The sequence below is a fragment of the Panthera uncia genome, chromosome F1 (genome assembly GCF_023721935.1).
Source record: "Panthera uncia isolate 11264 chromosome F1, Puncia_PCG_1.0, whole genome shotgun sequence".
In the NCBI taxonomy this organism is placed as follows: domain Eukaryota; kingdom Metazoa; phylum Chordata; class Mammalia; order Carnivora; family Felidae; genus Panthera; species Panthera uncia.
Genome location: NC_064813.1, coordinates 66,533,891 through 66,549,680, shown reverse-complemented (window position 1 = coordinate 66,549,680; position 15,790 = coordinate 66,533,891). Strand labels below are relative to the sequence as shown.

The window sequence follows — 15,790 nt, the reverse complement described above, 5'->3', positions numbered from 1 at the left end:
GGGACAGGCTACCGTTCTTACCATAGGCCCCACCCAAGAGGTGCCCCCACCCTGCCCTGCTGCCCCTGGCAGGGGTAAAATGGAGGGGCCCCTTCCCTGCCCCCTGCCCTCTAGGCTGGTTCCCTGCCTTTATGGGGATCAAAGGGCAGAGAGCAGCCCCACCCCACTCTCTTGCAGGCTGCGGGCACCAAGGCTCTCAGGAATTGTGGGGACTTTGGTGCCCAAGCAAATGTTCAAGCAGAGGGAATGCTGGGAGGCCGGCACCCACTTTGGGGAATGGAGCTCTCAATGAGTGTTCACTAGGCTGTCCACAGTCTCCTGGGCTCTCGTGTAGGCCCTGACTTGTGCACTGCCTCTTGAGGAGATGGCTCGAGAACAGGGTCTTGGGCCTTATCTGTAGCACCTAGGGGCCCGGACCCGCCTGACTGGCACCAAGGCACGGGGGTGACCCTCCCCCACCCCAGGCCCACAGTTGGCACGGGGCACCGGGAGCAGGGGGGTAGGAGGGAGAGGAGGGCAGGACTGCCAGCATCCTGGTGGGTAGGTGCCAGCCGGGCCGGGAGCTGGTGAGGGGCAGCAGGCCAGCGGCACTGAGCCAGCAGCTGTTGGGGGGAAAGGGGAGGGGTGTTTTAGGGGGCATTTCTGTGGTCCTCCCCGCCCCGGGAGGGCCTGGATCGCCTCGCATCTAGGGAACATTAAGGTACCCCTTGTTCCAGGAATAAGAGACCCTAGGAGTTGGAGGGGAACTTTGTGGCCCACCCATCTCTGGGCTCACAGCCCTCCTGAGTTGCCCCTCAGGCCCAGGCGGGTCCCACCCAACCGGCCAGGGTGGCAGCTTGCGCAAGGGGTGGGGCTAGGCGCTTCCCAGCAGATGCCCCCTCCTGGCTCCTTCCTCTTTCGGTGCCCTCAGCTCCCCCCCATCTGTCCGCCCCCTCAGGCCAGCCCCGTCCCCCTGGTCCCCCTGGCCATTGGGGGCTGGCATGAGTGCTGCCCCCTGGCCTGGTTGGCAGGGGCTGGCGCCCGGGCAAGGAGCTGTGGTATGTGAGTGGGTTTGGGGTGAGGCGCAGGGAGGGCGGGGTGCCGCCTTGCCCAGCCCCTGAGGGCCCCGGCCCATGCAGGCGGAGGGGCAGTGGGGGGGTGGGGGGAGAATTCGGCCAGCTCCCAGGGGTCCGAGGGGACCACTGGAGTCCGGAGGGCCTCCCCGTGGTCCCCTCTGGGACCGCGTGCCCTGAGGGGCTGGGACCTGGGCACCTGTCAGCCCTGGCACTGGCTGTCCAGGGTTCCCCTCCTCCCTCTCCCGGCCACTGCCGCCTCCTGTCCCCTCCCCTCCCTTCTTCCTTCTCCTGGTCCCACCTCCAGCAGCCTCTCCCGTGGCTCCTCCTCACCTCTGTCCTCCTGGACTGTCCCGGCTCCTACCTTGCCTACGCTCACCTTTTTCCCCTTTCGGGACTGAGCGAGGACGAGCGGGGGTGGGTACAGCTGGGGCTTCGGGCACCACAGGCAGAGACTTTAGGCCCTCTCCCACGCTGCCAGCCCTCCGGTAACCCCTCCCTCCAAGCTGGGGGGGAGGGGGGGGCAGCACCCAGAGGGTTAAGGCTGTAGGGGGGAGGGGCTGGGCCAGGTCGTGGGCGGCCCCTTTGAAGGAGGGAGCTGGAGCGGGGAACAGCCACCCCACCTCCCCCCCCCCCCCAGCCCGGCCCTCCCCCACCCCTCCCAACCTGCTCCCCCCAGGGGCCAAGAGGAGTTGCCGGAGAGGCCCCTCAGCGTTCAGGTGAGTAGGCCCTTCTCTGGCTTGGGAGATCAGGCCCCAGGGGAGGCTTGGAGGCCTAGAATTGGCCAAGGGTCAGAGAGGGACTGAAAAACAGGCTAGGAAGAGGGTGTCCAAACTTCCCTGGGAAGGTGTGGGGAGCTGAGGGTCTGAAGAGCTGGTGTGTGGGGAAGCTTCAGCATTTAGGGGACCCAGGAGGACAGGGGAGCAGAAGGGGCCTACGGGAGCCGAGGGATCGCTGGGCCAGGACAGGAGGTTGGACAGGCTGGCAGAGAGCCGGGCTCCGGGGATCGGGCTGGGGTGTCCTCTGGGGCTGGGGGGCTCAGGTTTCTGCCCGCGGCTTGGCGGGTGTGGGGTTACCAGCCGGCTCGGTTACCCAGCCTGAGACGCTAGGCTGGGGGGAGGGGGTGGGCACAGGGCAGACCCTGGCACCTTGTGCCGTCTCCTCGGGCCCTAAGGGGAGCCGGTGCTGCCCGGGCAGCTCCTGCTGGGAACCCTGATGGCCAGGGTCTGTCCAGGTACGAGGTTGCCTGGCCCAGGGTGGGCACTCCGGGGAAAGCCCAGCAGCTCCAGGGCTGGAAACTCTGACGGGCAGAGGCCCGGGTTGTCCCCCCCTCCGCCCCACCCCACATCCGCTCTCTCCGCACCCCCACCCCACCACCCATCCTCTCCAGCTGGCCCCCAAATTTCGATCCTGTGCTTCTTCCAGAAGCGGGGCCTGGGTGCCCTGGATGTGGCCATCCCATGGCAAGACCAGGCCTTGGAAGGCAGGCCTGGCTGCCTGATGGAATGCTGTGGCCCCTCTCTGCCCGCCAGCCTGGGGAGAGGGGAAGGGGTGCTGCCCGGAGCAGAGGGGAGTGGAGGCAGCGGGACAGGCTGGGCCCACACCTGAGGGACAAAGCAGCAGAGACAGGAGAGGCTGGGGTGGCTCCTGGGGCCTGAGGGACACGGATGCCTAGAGTGGAGGCAGGGGGCCGGCAAGGATGCGTGTCCGTCTTGGTCAGGGGACAGGCAGGCCAGTGAGCAAGGGGACAGGAAGAAGAGGCCAAGGAGGGGGTCCAGGAGCACAGGGTGGCTGAGGAGCAGGGGTCCCCAGAGGCAAAGGAGGAAGGCCACATCTCTGCCATCTTGCGCCCCTCACACCCCCCAGGTTGGCCTGTGCCCTGCGGGGCAGGCGAGGGCTGTGCCCTGATGTCAGGGAAGTGAAGGTGGAGGGGAGCGCGGAGGCCTCCTTCCTTCCAGGAGTCACAGCACAGGGAATTGGGCATTTTGAGGGAGGAGAGGCTTAACCCCCACAGCACCGGGAAGCAGCCAGCTCCCCTGGCCTCCTTCCCCCTTCGTGGCTTGCGGTCTCCCTTCCCCGCCTGGCCCCCAGGAAGTGTGAGTGCTGGGGGTGGTGAGGTTAGGAGGGGGGAAGCGGCGTGTGGGGGATGGGCAGGGCACGCACTGGCTCGGAGGGGCTGGGGTGGGACTCCGTACTCGCCCAGGGCACCCCTGGGGGCAGGGGGCCTTGCCTTCCGAGCCCTTACCGGCCCCTCAGGGGACTCCCTGGCCCCTTACCCTGCCTTCCCAGCTGGGCGGTCCAGATGGCCACAGCCCCTGGGTTCCAGCAGCCCCGGGAAGTGTAGGAGAGGCTGGGGAGCCGGGACTCCTGGGTCCCTGAGGACTTTGGCCCCGTTGTCCTACTTCCCCACCCCCCTGGTCCAGCCACAGGCCAAAGCCCTGTCTGCGTGCAAAACTTAGCTCCAAAAAAACAGGAAGAGAACCTGAGGCTGGAGTTGGGGTGGGGGCGGGGGGGGGGGCAGAAAAGAGAGAGAAGTAAGAGGGAGGGGCGGCCAGCCAAGACAGGAGGGGGGGCACTGAGAAGCGCCTCAGGCCTCCATCACTCTGGCCGGGGGATGTCCCGGCCAGGTCTCAGCCTCCCTCACCCCAAGCTGCTGCACCTGGAGAAGTCTTTGGGTGGGGGGGGGTTCTGTGCGCCCGCGTCTCGGCCCCATATCTATTTTCTCTGCCGCTAATCCCGGTTCCGCCTGCTGCCCCCCACACTAAGCCTCACTCCCCTAATCCGCAGGCTGTGGGGAAGGGGGGCCAGCTTTACTCATCGGCCGCCGATGGGGCCGTATCCCCTCTCCTCGCCTGGCCCCAGCCGGCAGGGGTGGCCCTGGCACCCCCAGCACCGCACTGGACACCGTCTGAGGTCAGCACCCGGAAGGAGTTACAGCCTCCTCCCTTCCTAGCAGGGCCACTGCTCTCTATCTTTTGATTCTTGGTGGTGGACACACAGGCTGGCGGGTGCCCCTGGGTGCGGAGAGGTACCTGATGGGGCTCCTACCTTTGCCCCCTTCTACCTTTCTCACCCCAAAGTCTTCCCCCCCACCAAAGATGGGGCAGGCTTGACTCAGGGCCCAGTTTCAAGAGAGCTGCCCACCTGCTTGGCCGGTCTAGCAGGCCTGACAGTGAGGGGAGCCTGGGGGGGTGGCGGGAAAGGGGGAGTGATGGGGCGGGGCCCCCGGTTCTTCCCCCTACCAGGCAAACAGACCAAACAGACCTCGCCTGGTTCCCTGGCACAGCCGCCCCCCCCCAACCTCCACACACACCCATGCCCACAAGGCCTCAGCAAGAGGGGGCATGCCGGGCTGGGTGGGGATGGGCCGCCCTCACGGGGCGTCAGGGGGCCGGGCCCTTTGGGATGCAGATGCGGGAAGGGTGCCCGAGGTGGGGTGGGCATCCCGGCACCGCTGCCCCACCCCCGCCCCCCGATGACGGGGCTAGGAGTGCCCACGTGGCCTGGTTGGCACCAGGGTAGCTCCAGGCGACACCTAAGTTGGCATTGGTGCCAGAGCCCCGGGTGAGGGCCGGGGGAGTCTCCCGGAGCTGGAGAACCTTACCGACACCTCCCCTTCCCACGCGTGTCCCCTGCCTCTCCCCTCCCTCGTTGCCACCGCGTGGCCGAGGGCATTGGAGTTGGGCCTAAGGGGTTAAACACCCACCCTTGCCCAAGTCCTGTGTGAGTTGCGTGGTGAACCAGCCTGAGCCTGTGACCTGACAGCAGGGTCAGCCAATCAGTGCCCTGCCACACCAGGTTGCCTCGGAGACCGGCCCTGGGGTGGGAGAAAGGAGGCGGGCTTAGCAAGCGGCAGGAATGGGTGGGGTGGGGAGGGAAGGAGGGAGAGGGATGGGGTGAGCCACGTGCCTGCGGGTGCCCAGCTCCAGGCCAATGGACATCGAGGATAGCCCCACCCGTCCCCCTCAGGAGGGACAGGATCCGCTTGGGCTCAGGAGGGCGCCCACCCGGTTTTTGTCTGTTCCTAAGTTCTGGGGCTGTTTGCCCCTCGTTCAGTTTGTAAAGTGCAGACAGGAGAACCAAAGGGGTCTGGGGCTGCCCCCAGGGAGAGAAGGGATGTGGGGACCCAGGGTGGGAGCAAGGGCCTCGCTGAGGGCATCTGGGCGCAACTTGCAACTTACGAGAGAGAGAGAGAGAGAGAGAGACAGACAGACAGACAGACAGACAGACACATGGGTGAGGCTCACTTAAGGCTTCTATGCAGGTGACCGGCCTGGAGGCGGGCGGAGACAATGCGGGTCTTGTGCTCTAAAGAGGAAATCTGTGGCCCCTGACTCCCCCAACTGCCTGAAAAAAACTTTTCCCCCCAGTGGCCAGGGCTGAGCGGCCGTTGGCAGTGGCGAAGACGACACTGACCAGTGTCGGTGGGACCCACCCTGGGGACTTCAATATTATGGACGAGGAAACGGGCCTCCTGGGGTGGGGGAAGGAAGTGACTTACCCAAGGTCATGTAGCTAGTAGTAACCTGACTCCTTGGGGTGACTTGAGGGAGAGAGACCCAGCTGTCCCCAAGCTGTTTCCCAGCAGAGGCCATCTGTAGAGTGGAATCTGCCCCTGGGTGAGGCCTTGCTTCTCCCTCCCAAGGCCAGAATGTGTGTGTCAGCCCCTAGGCCAGCACACAGTCTCACTCAGCCGCCACCACAGCCCTAGGAACCCGGAGGAATTATCCTGTATTGTCGACCAGGAAGGAGGCTCAGAGACTATAGATGTTGTGTTGAAAGCCACCGAGCTAGTCAGCCACAGAGTCAAGCCTGGCTGTGTCCGGAGCACAGCTCTTTCCAGGCCCGGACTCTGTCTCCAGTGGCTCCAGACCCACCAAAGGTCAGGGCTAAAGGGCTGAGTCCTTGGGCCTTCTACCCACTCCTTGTACAGCTGAGGAAGCTGACGCACAGAGAGAAGGGACTTGTCCAAAGTCACTGAGCAAGATGGCAGCAGACACCCCACTTCCAGGCCAGACCCACTCTACCACCCCCCTGCCCTCCACCCCCTTGGGGGGGCTGCCGTATCTCTGTGCCTCAGAGAGGGCAGCGCGGGGGCGGGAGTGGGGTGGGGTGGGGATGGCCCTCTGGAGAGGGGGGCTCTCCTGACCGGCCAGCAGCGGCACCACCACCCGGTGGGGAGGGAGAGGTGGTGGCCTGGCGGGAGCGAGGTGGGGAGGGGTGGGACTGGAACCTGGCCTATTGGCAGTGGGGGAGGGGGCGGGGACGATGCTTATCTGTGCGGGGCAGGAAGCACCCGAGCCAGCCAGCGACACCCCAGCACAGGGTGGCTGCTCCCTGGCCCCCTGGGGGAGGGGAGGATGTGGAGGGGTGCTGGGAGCTGTATTTCCCTCTTGGCCTGGGGTGGGGGGTGGAATCTAAAAGAGGAGATGAACTTTTAGTGGGTGGGGGAGGGGAGGAGGAAGGTGAAGGTGCAGGAGGCCTCCTGGTGAGCGCGCCAGGCCCTTCGTGGGGGCGACTTGATTTAACGTCATGGCCGGGCGGGAGCACGCCTGGGTCCAGCGTGAGTCTCGGCTCCGTCCTTGGCCTCTCTGGCTGTGGGGAGGCTCCGTCACAGACTGTCACCCCACTCCCCAGATGATTGAGCCCCGAATCCTTTGGCCACTTTATGGAGCCTCCCCATGTGTCCTGTCCCCCAGCCCAGTGCTTCCTCCAAAGGCATGGGGAGGGGGGCGGGTGAAGCGGACGGGCCTCTAGAGAAGGTTCCGTGGGCAAGTCCGGGCTCCTGCGCACCCAGAGGCAGGCAGGACTGTGCACAGCAGTTGGGAACAGGACTTGGGCCCACGGCCTGGCTTTGAACGCCGTTCGGCACGTACCTTGGAAAGTCACTTCACCTGCCTGCGCGTCGGGTTCCCTGTCTGTGAGGAGACAAGGTGCTAGTCGGGACTCGGGGCTCGCGCAAGACCGAATGGGTAGAAACACTTAGAGTATCCGGCGCCGAGCGTGGGCCGACCCCGCGGCTCCCTCCTCGGACCCCCTCGCAGGGCCAAGTGCTCTCACCCTCTCCCTCTCCTCAACCCTACAGAAAAAGATGGGGAGCCCTGAGGACGACCTCATCGGGATCCCGTTCCCAGACCACAGCAGCGAGCTCCTGAGCTGCCTCAACGAACAGCGCCAGCTGGGCCACCTCTGCGACCTCACCATCCGGACCCAGGGCCTCGAATACCGCACCCACCGGGCCGTGCTGGCCGCCTGCAGCCACTACTTCAAGAAGCTGTTCACCGAGGGCGGTGGCGGCGCCGTCTCGGGGGCCGGGGGCGGCGGGCCGGCCGCCGGGGGGGCGGGCGCCGGCGTGTGCGAGCTGGACTTCGTGGGGCCGGAGGCCCTGGGCGCCCTGCTCGAGTTCGCCTACACGGCCACGCTGACGACCAGCAGCGCCAACATGCCCGCCGTGCTCCAGGCCGCCCGGCTGCTGGAGATCCCGTGTGTCATCGCTGCCTGCATGGAGATTCTGCAGGGCAGCGGCCTGGAAGCCCCCAGCCCCGACGAGGACGACTGTGAGCGGGCCCGCCAGTACCTGGAGGCCTTCGCCACGGCCACGGCCACGGCGGCGGGAGTTCCCGATGGCGAAGACAGCCCCCCGCAGGCGCCCCGCCCGCCCCCGCCCCCGCCGCCCCCTCGGCCCGTGGCCCGCCGCAGCCGCAAGCCCCGGAAAGCGTTCCTGCAGACCAAGGGGGCCCGGGCGAACCACTTAGTGCCCGAGGTGCCCGCGGTGCCCAGCCAACCCGTGACCTACGAGGAGGAGGAGGGGGCCAGGGTGGGTGGCAGTGCGGGCAGCGGGCCGGGGGACAGCTACAGCCCTCCAGCAGGGACTGCTTCACCCCCCGAGGGGCCCCTGACCTACGAGGCCTATGAGGGTGAGGAAGAAGAGGAGGAGCCCGTGTACTCCACCGCCTACGGGCTGGCGCAGGGGGGTGGGCCCCCGCTGTCCCCAGAGGAGCTGGGCTCAGACGAGGACGCCATCGATCCTGACCTGATGGCCTACCTGAGTTCGCTGCACCAGGACGCCCTCGCGCCCGGCCTGGACGGCCAGGACAAGCTGGTGCGCAAACGCCGCTCCCAGATGCCCCAGGAGTGCCCCGTCTGCCACAAGATCATCCACGGGGCAGGCAAGCTGCCCCGCCACATGAGGACCCACACGGGTGAGAAGCCCTTCGCCTGCGAAGTCTGCGGCGTCCGCTTCACCCGGTGAGCACCCGTGGGGAGGGGTGCGGAGAGGGGGGTTAGGAGACCCCGGGTGGGGAGCAGGTGGTCCTGGAAGGGCTGGAGGCGTGGGGGTGACCGGAGTGACCCGCACAAAACCGGGAGGCCGGGAGAAGGAAGGTCAAGGCAGGTGGGTCTGGGGCAGGACAGGTTTGGTGTTGGAGACAGGGAGGCCGCGCCGGCCTAAGCTGGGAGCAGTCAGCAAGGGCGTCCCGGGCGGTAAGAGGCAGCCCGCGGCAGAGGGACCAGAGGGACGAGACCCCAGGGACCTGGCCCGGAGGAGCCAGCCAGGGTCCTGTCCTGAACCCGCTCCCTTGCACCCCGCCCGGCCAGGAACGACAAGCTGAAGATTCACATGCGGAAGCACACCGGAGAGCGGCCTTACTCGTGCCCGCACTGCCCAGCCCGCTTCCTGCACAGCTACGACCTCAAGAACCACATGCACCTGCACACGGGGGACCGGCCCTACGAGTGCCACCTGTGCCACAAGGCCTTCGCCAAGGAGGACCACCTGCAGCGCCACCTCAAGGGCCAGAACTGCCTGGAGGTGCGCACCCGGCGGCGCCGGAAGGACGACGCGCCACCCCACTACCCACCGCCCTCCGCCGCCGCCCCGTCCCCCGCGGGCCTCGACCTCTCCAACGGCCACTTGGACACCTTCCGCCTCTCTCTGGCCCGATTCTGGGAGCAGTCAGCCCCTACTGGCCCTCCGGTCGCCGCCCTGGGGCCCCCTGATGACGAGGAGGAGGAGGGGGCACCCAGTACGCCGCAGGCCGAAGGTGCCATGGAGTCCTCTTAGAGAGGGCCGAGCGGCCGGGCTGGCGCAGCGCGAGGCCGGGCCGCCGCTGCCAAGCAGTGGGAGTGGGCGGGACGGACAGAGCCGGGTCGGGGCTCTGGGCCTCCCCGGCTTCAGAGATCTGCCCCTTCCCCCGCGCCCCCCAGAACCCTCATCCCAGTTCCAAGCTGAGAAGGTTTTGGGGTAGAGGCTCCCCAGACTGGGGTGATCTCCCAAGGAGTGACGCAGGATAGTATGTCTATATTTACAGCTCTATTGTAAAGGTGGGGTCCCTGTCCCCAGCTGCTCCTGGGGAGTAGAAGCAATAATGTATTTCTGATTTGTGGGGTCCCTCTTCGGCTATGCGGGTTTCCAGGGGGTGGGGGGCTTGGGACCAAAGTCTTGCCCCGCCCCCACGCCCCTAGGGGTTTTGGCTGCGTCAGGGGGTGAAGGACCGCCCCTCCCTTCCCTTCCGAGACCCCTCCTTCCTGGTTTCTGTTCCCTTTTCCTGGCAGTGAATTATGCAAAGGGGGGCGGCGAAGGAAGGGTAGGTGGGGGAAAGCGAGGTAGAAGCTGGAAAGCCTGGGGGACTGGGCCCCGCAGGAAGGAGCCATCCTCGCGCCCCCCCCCTCGCCCCCCGCCAGGCTCCGAGCGCTGAGTCACGGGGTCCTGGAGGAGAAGGGGGCGGGGTGGCCTGAGTGGCTCGCCCGCCCCTGGGGGCAGCGGGAGGGGCCCGCTCCGCTCGGCTCTCCGCCCCGGCCCTGCCCTCCCCTCCCGCGTCCCCGGGCAGGGAATGTCTTGTTCCCGCCGCTCCCTCCCCGGGGCCAGAGGGCAGGGCGGGCCGGGTGGCTCCTGCCCTCCTCTCCTCCTCCCGCCCAGGTGCGAGCCGGAGCCGCCGCCGGGCCGCCCCTGACTCACGCCGCCCCCGGGCTGGCGCGGCGCGGGCTCGGGCACGGGGTGAGGGGCTGCGGGCCTGCGGAGCGCGCGGGCGGGCGCCCCCTGGCGGCCGCTCCGGGGACCCGCGGGCGCGCCGCCGGGAGAGCGCCGAAGGGGTTCCGCTCCCAGACCCCTGCCGGCCCGGCCGCCCTGCTGGGTCTCGGAGGGCAGCCCCCTCGCTCTTCCCTTAGGATTGAATCCACCCCGGTTCTGTACATAGCCTCTTCTGTTGGTCTTGTTGAAATCTAGTTTCAGATTTTTAACTACCCAATTCTGCTGGGGGTGGGGGCAACTGCCCCCCCTCCCGTCCTCGCTGGGTGCTGCCCCCCCTCGCCCCCCCCCCCTTGCGGCCTGGGCTCTGCCTTGCACTATTTCCCCTCCCTGGCCTGGCGGCCCCTCCCCCTCCTTAAAAGGGGCAGGTTAAGGGGCCCGGTGCTCTCCCTTCCTCCCATGCACCCTCATGCCCATTTGCACAGCTGCCCAGGTACCCCCAATAGTGAGGGGGTGTCACAGGGAGGGGGTAGCGGGACCAGTCCCTGTATCTATTTAAAAAGTGATGATGTAATATATTGGGGTTGGGGGAGGTCAGGTGGCCCTGGGCCTCATCTTAGCATTTCAGGTGATGGGGGAGCCCAGGGCTGGGGAGACCTGGGGCCTAGCCCCAGAGAGTGAGGACAATGTGACCTCCCCCCTCCCCCCTTGCGGCTTCTCCACTCAGTGCCTTAGGGGGGGAGGCGAGTCCCCCCTCTCCTCTTCCCCTCCTCTTCCCCTGCCCCCACCTTGGGTGTAAGCGACAGGAAGAAATAATAATAATTTAAGATTCACACTCGTGTCTGCCTTCGGGTCCTTTATTTGGGAGTTAGGTAGGAGGCATCAGGAGGGGAGGGAGGTGAGAGACGGAGGGGCCGGGGTTCTGAAGCCGGACAAGGGCCTCTCTGGGCGCCCTCGGGCCCAGGGGGTGTGGGAATCCTCTCAGGTGGGGCCCCTGCATCTGTGTCCTCGGTCCTCTGAGTCCTCTGCGGGGGCCCCTTCTCCTCGTCCAGGTCACTAGCGAGGAGAGCGGGGGAGCAGCTTGGTCACCAGTGCTGTTTCCACAGGTGCGTCCCCGCCCTGTGGTTCAGTATTTACTCCTGCTGCTCCTCAGACGCTGGCAGGCAGGTCCCCGTTTTAGGCTGGCGCTCACGGGCCAGTGGGCAGTCCCTTGCCAAGGTCGCATGGCCAGTTAGGGCAGAACCGGTAGTGACCTCGGCGCTGTACCCACGCACTCGTGGCTTCCCCGTTCCCACGACCCAGCTCTTAACTGCAGTGAGCCCCTCGGGAGCCTCTGAAACCAAAGCTTCACTCCCCCCACCCCCAGCTCATCACTGCTCCCCCTGCCCCATTTGTGCCAGCCTGTGCCCACCGCACCCTTTCCTTACGCAGCCCTCCCGGGTGGAGGAGACTGCCTGTCTTTCCCAAACCCTGCTGGCACCCGGCCGCTGCACCCCGGCCTCTGGTGGCACCTGCTCTCCCCCCCCTTCCCCCCCCCCGCCGCCACCGACAGGGGCTGCCACTGTCTCCCCAGTCACCCGCCCCACCCCACCCAGGCTGCCTGTACCAGCTTCTAGCTGCTTGTGTGGCCCCCAGCCTCCTCGCTGGGGACTCACCCACCTCTCTGGCATTTCAGTCCTTGACCTCTGACCTCCACGGCCATAAAGACCTTTGCCTCTGCCTCCACTGGGACACCCCCGAACTTTGGCTGCCCTCTGGATTCATCCCAGAATTCCTCCCTGGCCATGACCCATTCTCTGTGTCCCTCCCGGCCACTAACCCTGCTCCTTAACACCTGACGGACACATAGACCCCGGACGTCCCCCTGGCATCAGCCCCTTCTCTGCCCCAAGGCCGGTAGTAGCACTCTTACTGAAGACACCCCAGCTCTCTCCTCGTCTTGTCCTCTTCCCCACCCAGAAAAAGCCTTCAACCCTGTTCAAATCCTGTCCGTGGGACCACTTTTCCCAGAGAAAACCACATAACCAAACATACTGGAGTCCGTCGTTATAGGCTGTGATTTTCAGCATCATCTGGGCCTTTTACGCCACCTGGAAATCCCTTACCCTCCCAGCCAGCCTCTGCACACTCCCAAGGCAGGTGTTTTGACCTCTGGTACCCGCTCCTTGGAACCTTTATTCTGCTCCCAGCCCCTTACATGCTGTCTCAGCAGGGCTCCCTTACATCTGACCGCCCCCCCCCTTCCCACCAGCCAGCCCTGCTCAGAGGAACACGCCCGTCCCCCTCCTGCCACAGGTGCGCCGCCGCCCTGACCGAGGCCGCCCGATCCACCTGGCCTACACCCCACTTCTCCGGTGCCCCCTCTTTCTCCTCCTAAAGGCCCAGCCCCCCCATCCTCGGGGAAAGAAAATCTTCAGCGTTGGCCCGGCAAGCCCTACCCCTGCTGTGTGAGGACTGCCCCCCTCTTCGGCATCCGGCTTCCCTTGTTTAACTAGAGCAGTTATATTTAAAATGATCAAGCTTCTCGCAGTTGTGATACAGAGCCACGTACTCTGTGTTTCAGAGTCTTGTCTACCTATCACCCTTCAGCTCATTATGGTCTGGCTTTCCCGGGACCACAGAAAATGTTCCCACAAGCGGCCACGGCGGTGACCTGTCGGCCACCAGATCCACTGGCCAGGCTTCGGCCTCCTCCTCCTCACCCATCTCATGCAATTATTGTGCTTGGCCCTCTGTGTCCTCCAGCCTCTCCCCTGCTTGGTTTGTGTCTGAGCCCCTGAGCCCCTGCCCCGCCCTCACCCGCCTCTGCCGCAGCCGGAAAGTCAACCCTGGCGCCACAGGCCCACAGCCCAGGCCTTTTCTCGCTGGCCCCTGGGCGTCTCCAGCTGGCCTCCCTCCAGATACCCCAAAGTTCTCAAACCGAGCCATTCTTCCTCCCCCACGACCCGTTCGACCGCCAGCACCACCGGCCCCGAGCACAAACCCCTGCCACCCTCAGCACCTCCGTCCTGAGGCCACACCAACTTCTCCCTGCCTTCTTAGCTTATTGTCTTAAAGGACAACTATGAACGTGTCCCTATCCGACCGAGGGACCTTCAGATGGTGAGGAAGGCGCTCAGCCAGCTCTCCACCCTTGACTTCCCAGCTCATCTCCCCGCCGCGGCCTCTGACTTCACCCGACAGACACACACAGCCCCGCTCCGGCCCTGCCTCCCTCCCCGAAACAGCTCACCCCGGCCTCCCCTGGAATGCTATCCTCCCCACCAGTCAGCCTAGCAGACCCCCAGGGGGCCCCAGCCGACCTCTTTTTCACCTCTCCCCTGCAGCCTTCATTAATACGACCCCATCCCAAAGCCGTCCTGCCGTCCTGCTGTCCGCTGTCTGCCCTGCCCTGAGCCCCTCCTGAGCTGGGGCCCCTCGGGGCTGCCCTCCCCCAGTTTGGCGGACTCCTCCAGGGCACGCCGCTGCCACAGAACGGGCACGGGGCAAACCTCCTTCCCTCCCTGCCCTCTCCCCTCACCTCTGCCTCCAGCTCCAGCAGAGGGCCGGCACCGGAGAAGCCCTTGCAGATGTGACAGGACAGGCCCAGGCCTCCCAGGCCCCGTGCCCCCGGCTGGCCCCTCACCTGACCTCAGGGCTGGACCCCGAAGGGAGGGTCCTGCCCAGCGCTTCCTGCAGCTGTTGCCTCAGTAACGACTCCTGCTCGGGGTCCTGTCTCCGGGCTGCGGCCAGCCATCGCCGGGGGCCCTCCTCGTCACTGGAGTCCCTGGAGAAGCCTCCCGTCACGGCCCACAGAGGTTCCGGGGGAGGGTGGTGCCCCCCCCCCCCGCCCCCACAGACTCCGGCCGCCCCGTCTCGCTGGAGACTCACAGCTCGGGGTCCAGGTCCCCCTGGTGGGACAGGGGAGATGCACACACGGAGCAGGCGTTGTCCAGGAGACGAAAGCAGGTGGAGCAGAAGAGACCTGGGAAAGGGGGGGAGGGAAGGAGGTGAGTGGGAGCCCCTCCCCCTCCCCGAGCCCCCAGCCTCCAGCCTGGGGGGAGGGGGACGGTCCTTGGCATGGTGCCCGTGTGTGTGGGGGGGAAATGGCTACAGTGCCACTCTGGCATAAATTCCATAAATTCCGTTACCACCAGGAGAGTCGAGGCAGGAGAGACAGCGGGCTCCCCGTGGTTTTCCGTCCACGAGAACACGCGTGGTAATGACGGGGGGGCGGCTCGAGAGGGCAGTTCCAGGAAGGGTCCACGAGGGAAGGACCACAGGGGATTGTCGCTCGTCCCACGGCCGTCCCACGGCCGTGGTGAGCCCCAGCAGGGAGACGCTTGCACCCCAGGACTCTTACCTGGGCAGCCCGGGGTAGCGCAGGACACAAAGGTCTCCGTGTCCTCCTGGTCGTAGCCCTGCCCACAGCCCAGGCAGTAACCCTGCTCCTGCCAGAAGTGGGCGACCACCGGAGCCAGACAGGAGCATCTGGGGGGGGGGGTCCCAGACACTGAGCGGGTGGCCCCACACGCACAGCCTCCCTCCTACGAGGGTAGGCCTGCCCGCAGCCTGACCTCCATCCTTCTGACCGTAGCCACGGCCTCTGTGTCCCGCCCTCCTCCTCCCTTCAGGCCACCCCCCTCCCCCCGCCCAGAATTCTCAGCCCGAATTCTCGTCTCTGCACGGATGGCGCGGATCGGGCACCCTCTTCAACCAAACCTCTGGACGCCCGGGAAAGACTGTGATCCGTTCTGAGCTCTGGCTCTTTTTCTGTCCCCTCTTGCCCCGCCCCTGGAAGGAAGGACAGTGGGCTCACCGCCTGGCCAGCATCCGCAGGACACTCGTGTGGCCCAGGTCGGCCGCCCGCCGCCTCACTGCTCGGTGCAAGGCAGCCGACAGACTGGTTCGGCGGCTCAGAAGTACGTTGTACAGGTAGGAGATCCTCTCCTGGTGGAGGGGAGACCGGGGTGGGAGCTCCCTGAGCCTGTTTCATGTGCCGGGAATGCCGTCTGCCCGCTGTCCAGCTCCTATCCCTCTAGGTTTGGCCTCTTCCTTTGGGAGCCTCTGCACATCCCGGGAGCAGTTTCCTACTCTCTCCTCTGGGTTTTCATACCACTGATAAATTCAGTCATTCCCTAATAAAACATTCTCTCTCTTTTTTTAAACATTTTCTTTTTGGGGGGCCGCCTGGGTGGCTCAGTCAGTTGGGCGACTGACTTCAGCTCCGGTCATGATCTCACAGCTCGTGGGTTCGAGCCCAGTGTCGGGCTCTGTGCTGACCGCTCGGAGCCTGGAGCCGGCTTCGGATTCCGTGTCTCCCTCTCTCTCTGCCCCTAACGCACTCTCATTCTGTCTCTGTCTCTCTCAAAAATAAAAAAATTAATTAAAAAAATTAAAGAAAATTTAAAAAAATTTTAAAAAGATTTTCTTTGTTTTAATTTTTAAATGTTTTTTAAGGAGATTTTTTTTATTTTTTAAAAATTTTTTAAAGTTTTTATTTATTTATTTTGAGAGAGACAGAGCGCAGTCTGGGGAGGGGCAGAGAGAGGGGGAGAGAGAATCCCAAGCAGGCTCCGAGCTGTCAGCACAGAGCCCGAAGTGGGGCTCAAATCCACAAACCACGAAATCACGACCTGAGCTGAAACCAAGAGTCTGACACTTAACCGACTGAGCCACCCAGGTGCCCCAATGGTTTTAATTTTTATTTATTTATTTATTTTTTGGTTTAATACATTTATCGACTTGAGTTATTTTTGTTTGGGTCGTGTATAAATGACTAAACAAACGTGAA

The 15,790-nt window shown here is 65.0% G+C and overlaps 2 protein-coding genes across 5 annotated transcripts in view; one reads left to right on the top strand and one right to left on the bottom strand.

Moving 5' to 3' along the window:
• The window catches only part of ZBTB7B (zinc finger and BTB domain containing 7B), a 14,898-nt gene extending 4,264 nt beyond the window's left edge, over positions 1–10,634 (top strand). For 2 of the 4 annotated variants that reach the window (XM_049634886.1, XM_049634888.1), the window contains exons 3-4: positions 7,138–8,300; positions 8,649–10,634. In XM_049634886.1, the coding sequence (XP_049490843.1) occupies positions 7,144–8,300; positions 8,649–9,114 (1,623 nt within the window). In that variant the 5' untranslated portion in view covers positions 7,138–7,143 and the 3' untranslated portion in view covers positions 9,115–10,634. Of the gene's footprint in view, positions 1–654; positions 1,038–1,700; positions 1,772–7,137; positions 8,301–8,648 lie in introns of those variants that run through there. The other 2 variants (XM_049634885.1, XM_049634887.1) reach the window with 2 other exon arrangements.
• Positions 10,635–10,858: 224 nt separating this feature from the next.
• Positions 10,859–15,790, bottom strand: part of DCST2 (DC-STAMP domain containing 2) — a 10,408-nt gene continuing 5,476 nt past the window's right edge. The window contains exons 11-15 of the mRNA XM_049634880.1: positions 14,816–14,946; positions 14,360–14,487; positions 13,888–13,981; positions 13,643–13,783; positions 10,859–11,073 (exon numbers count right to left, since the gene is read on the bottom strand). Coding sequence (XP_049490837.1) covers positions 10,875–11,073; positions 13,643–13,783; positions 13,888–13,981; positions 14,360–14,487; positions 14,816–14,946 — 693 coding nt within the window. The 3' untranslated portion in view covers positions 10,859–10,874. The remainder of the gene's footprint in view (positions 11,074–13,642; positions 13,784–13,887; positions 13,982–14,359; positions 14,488–14,815; positions 14,947–15,790) is intronic.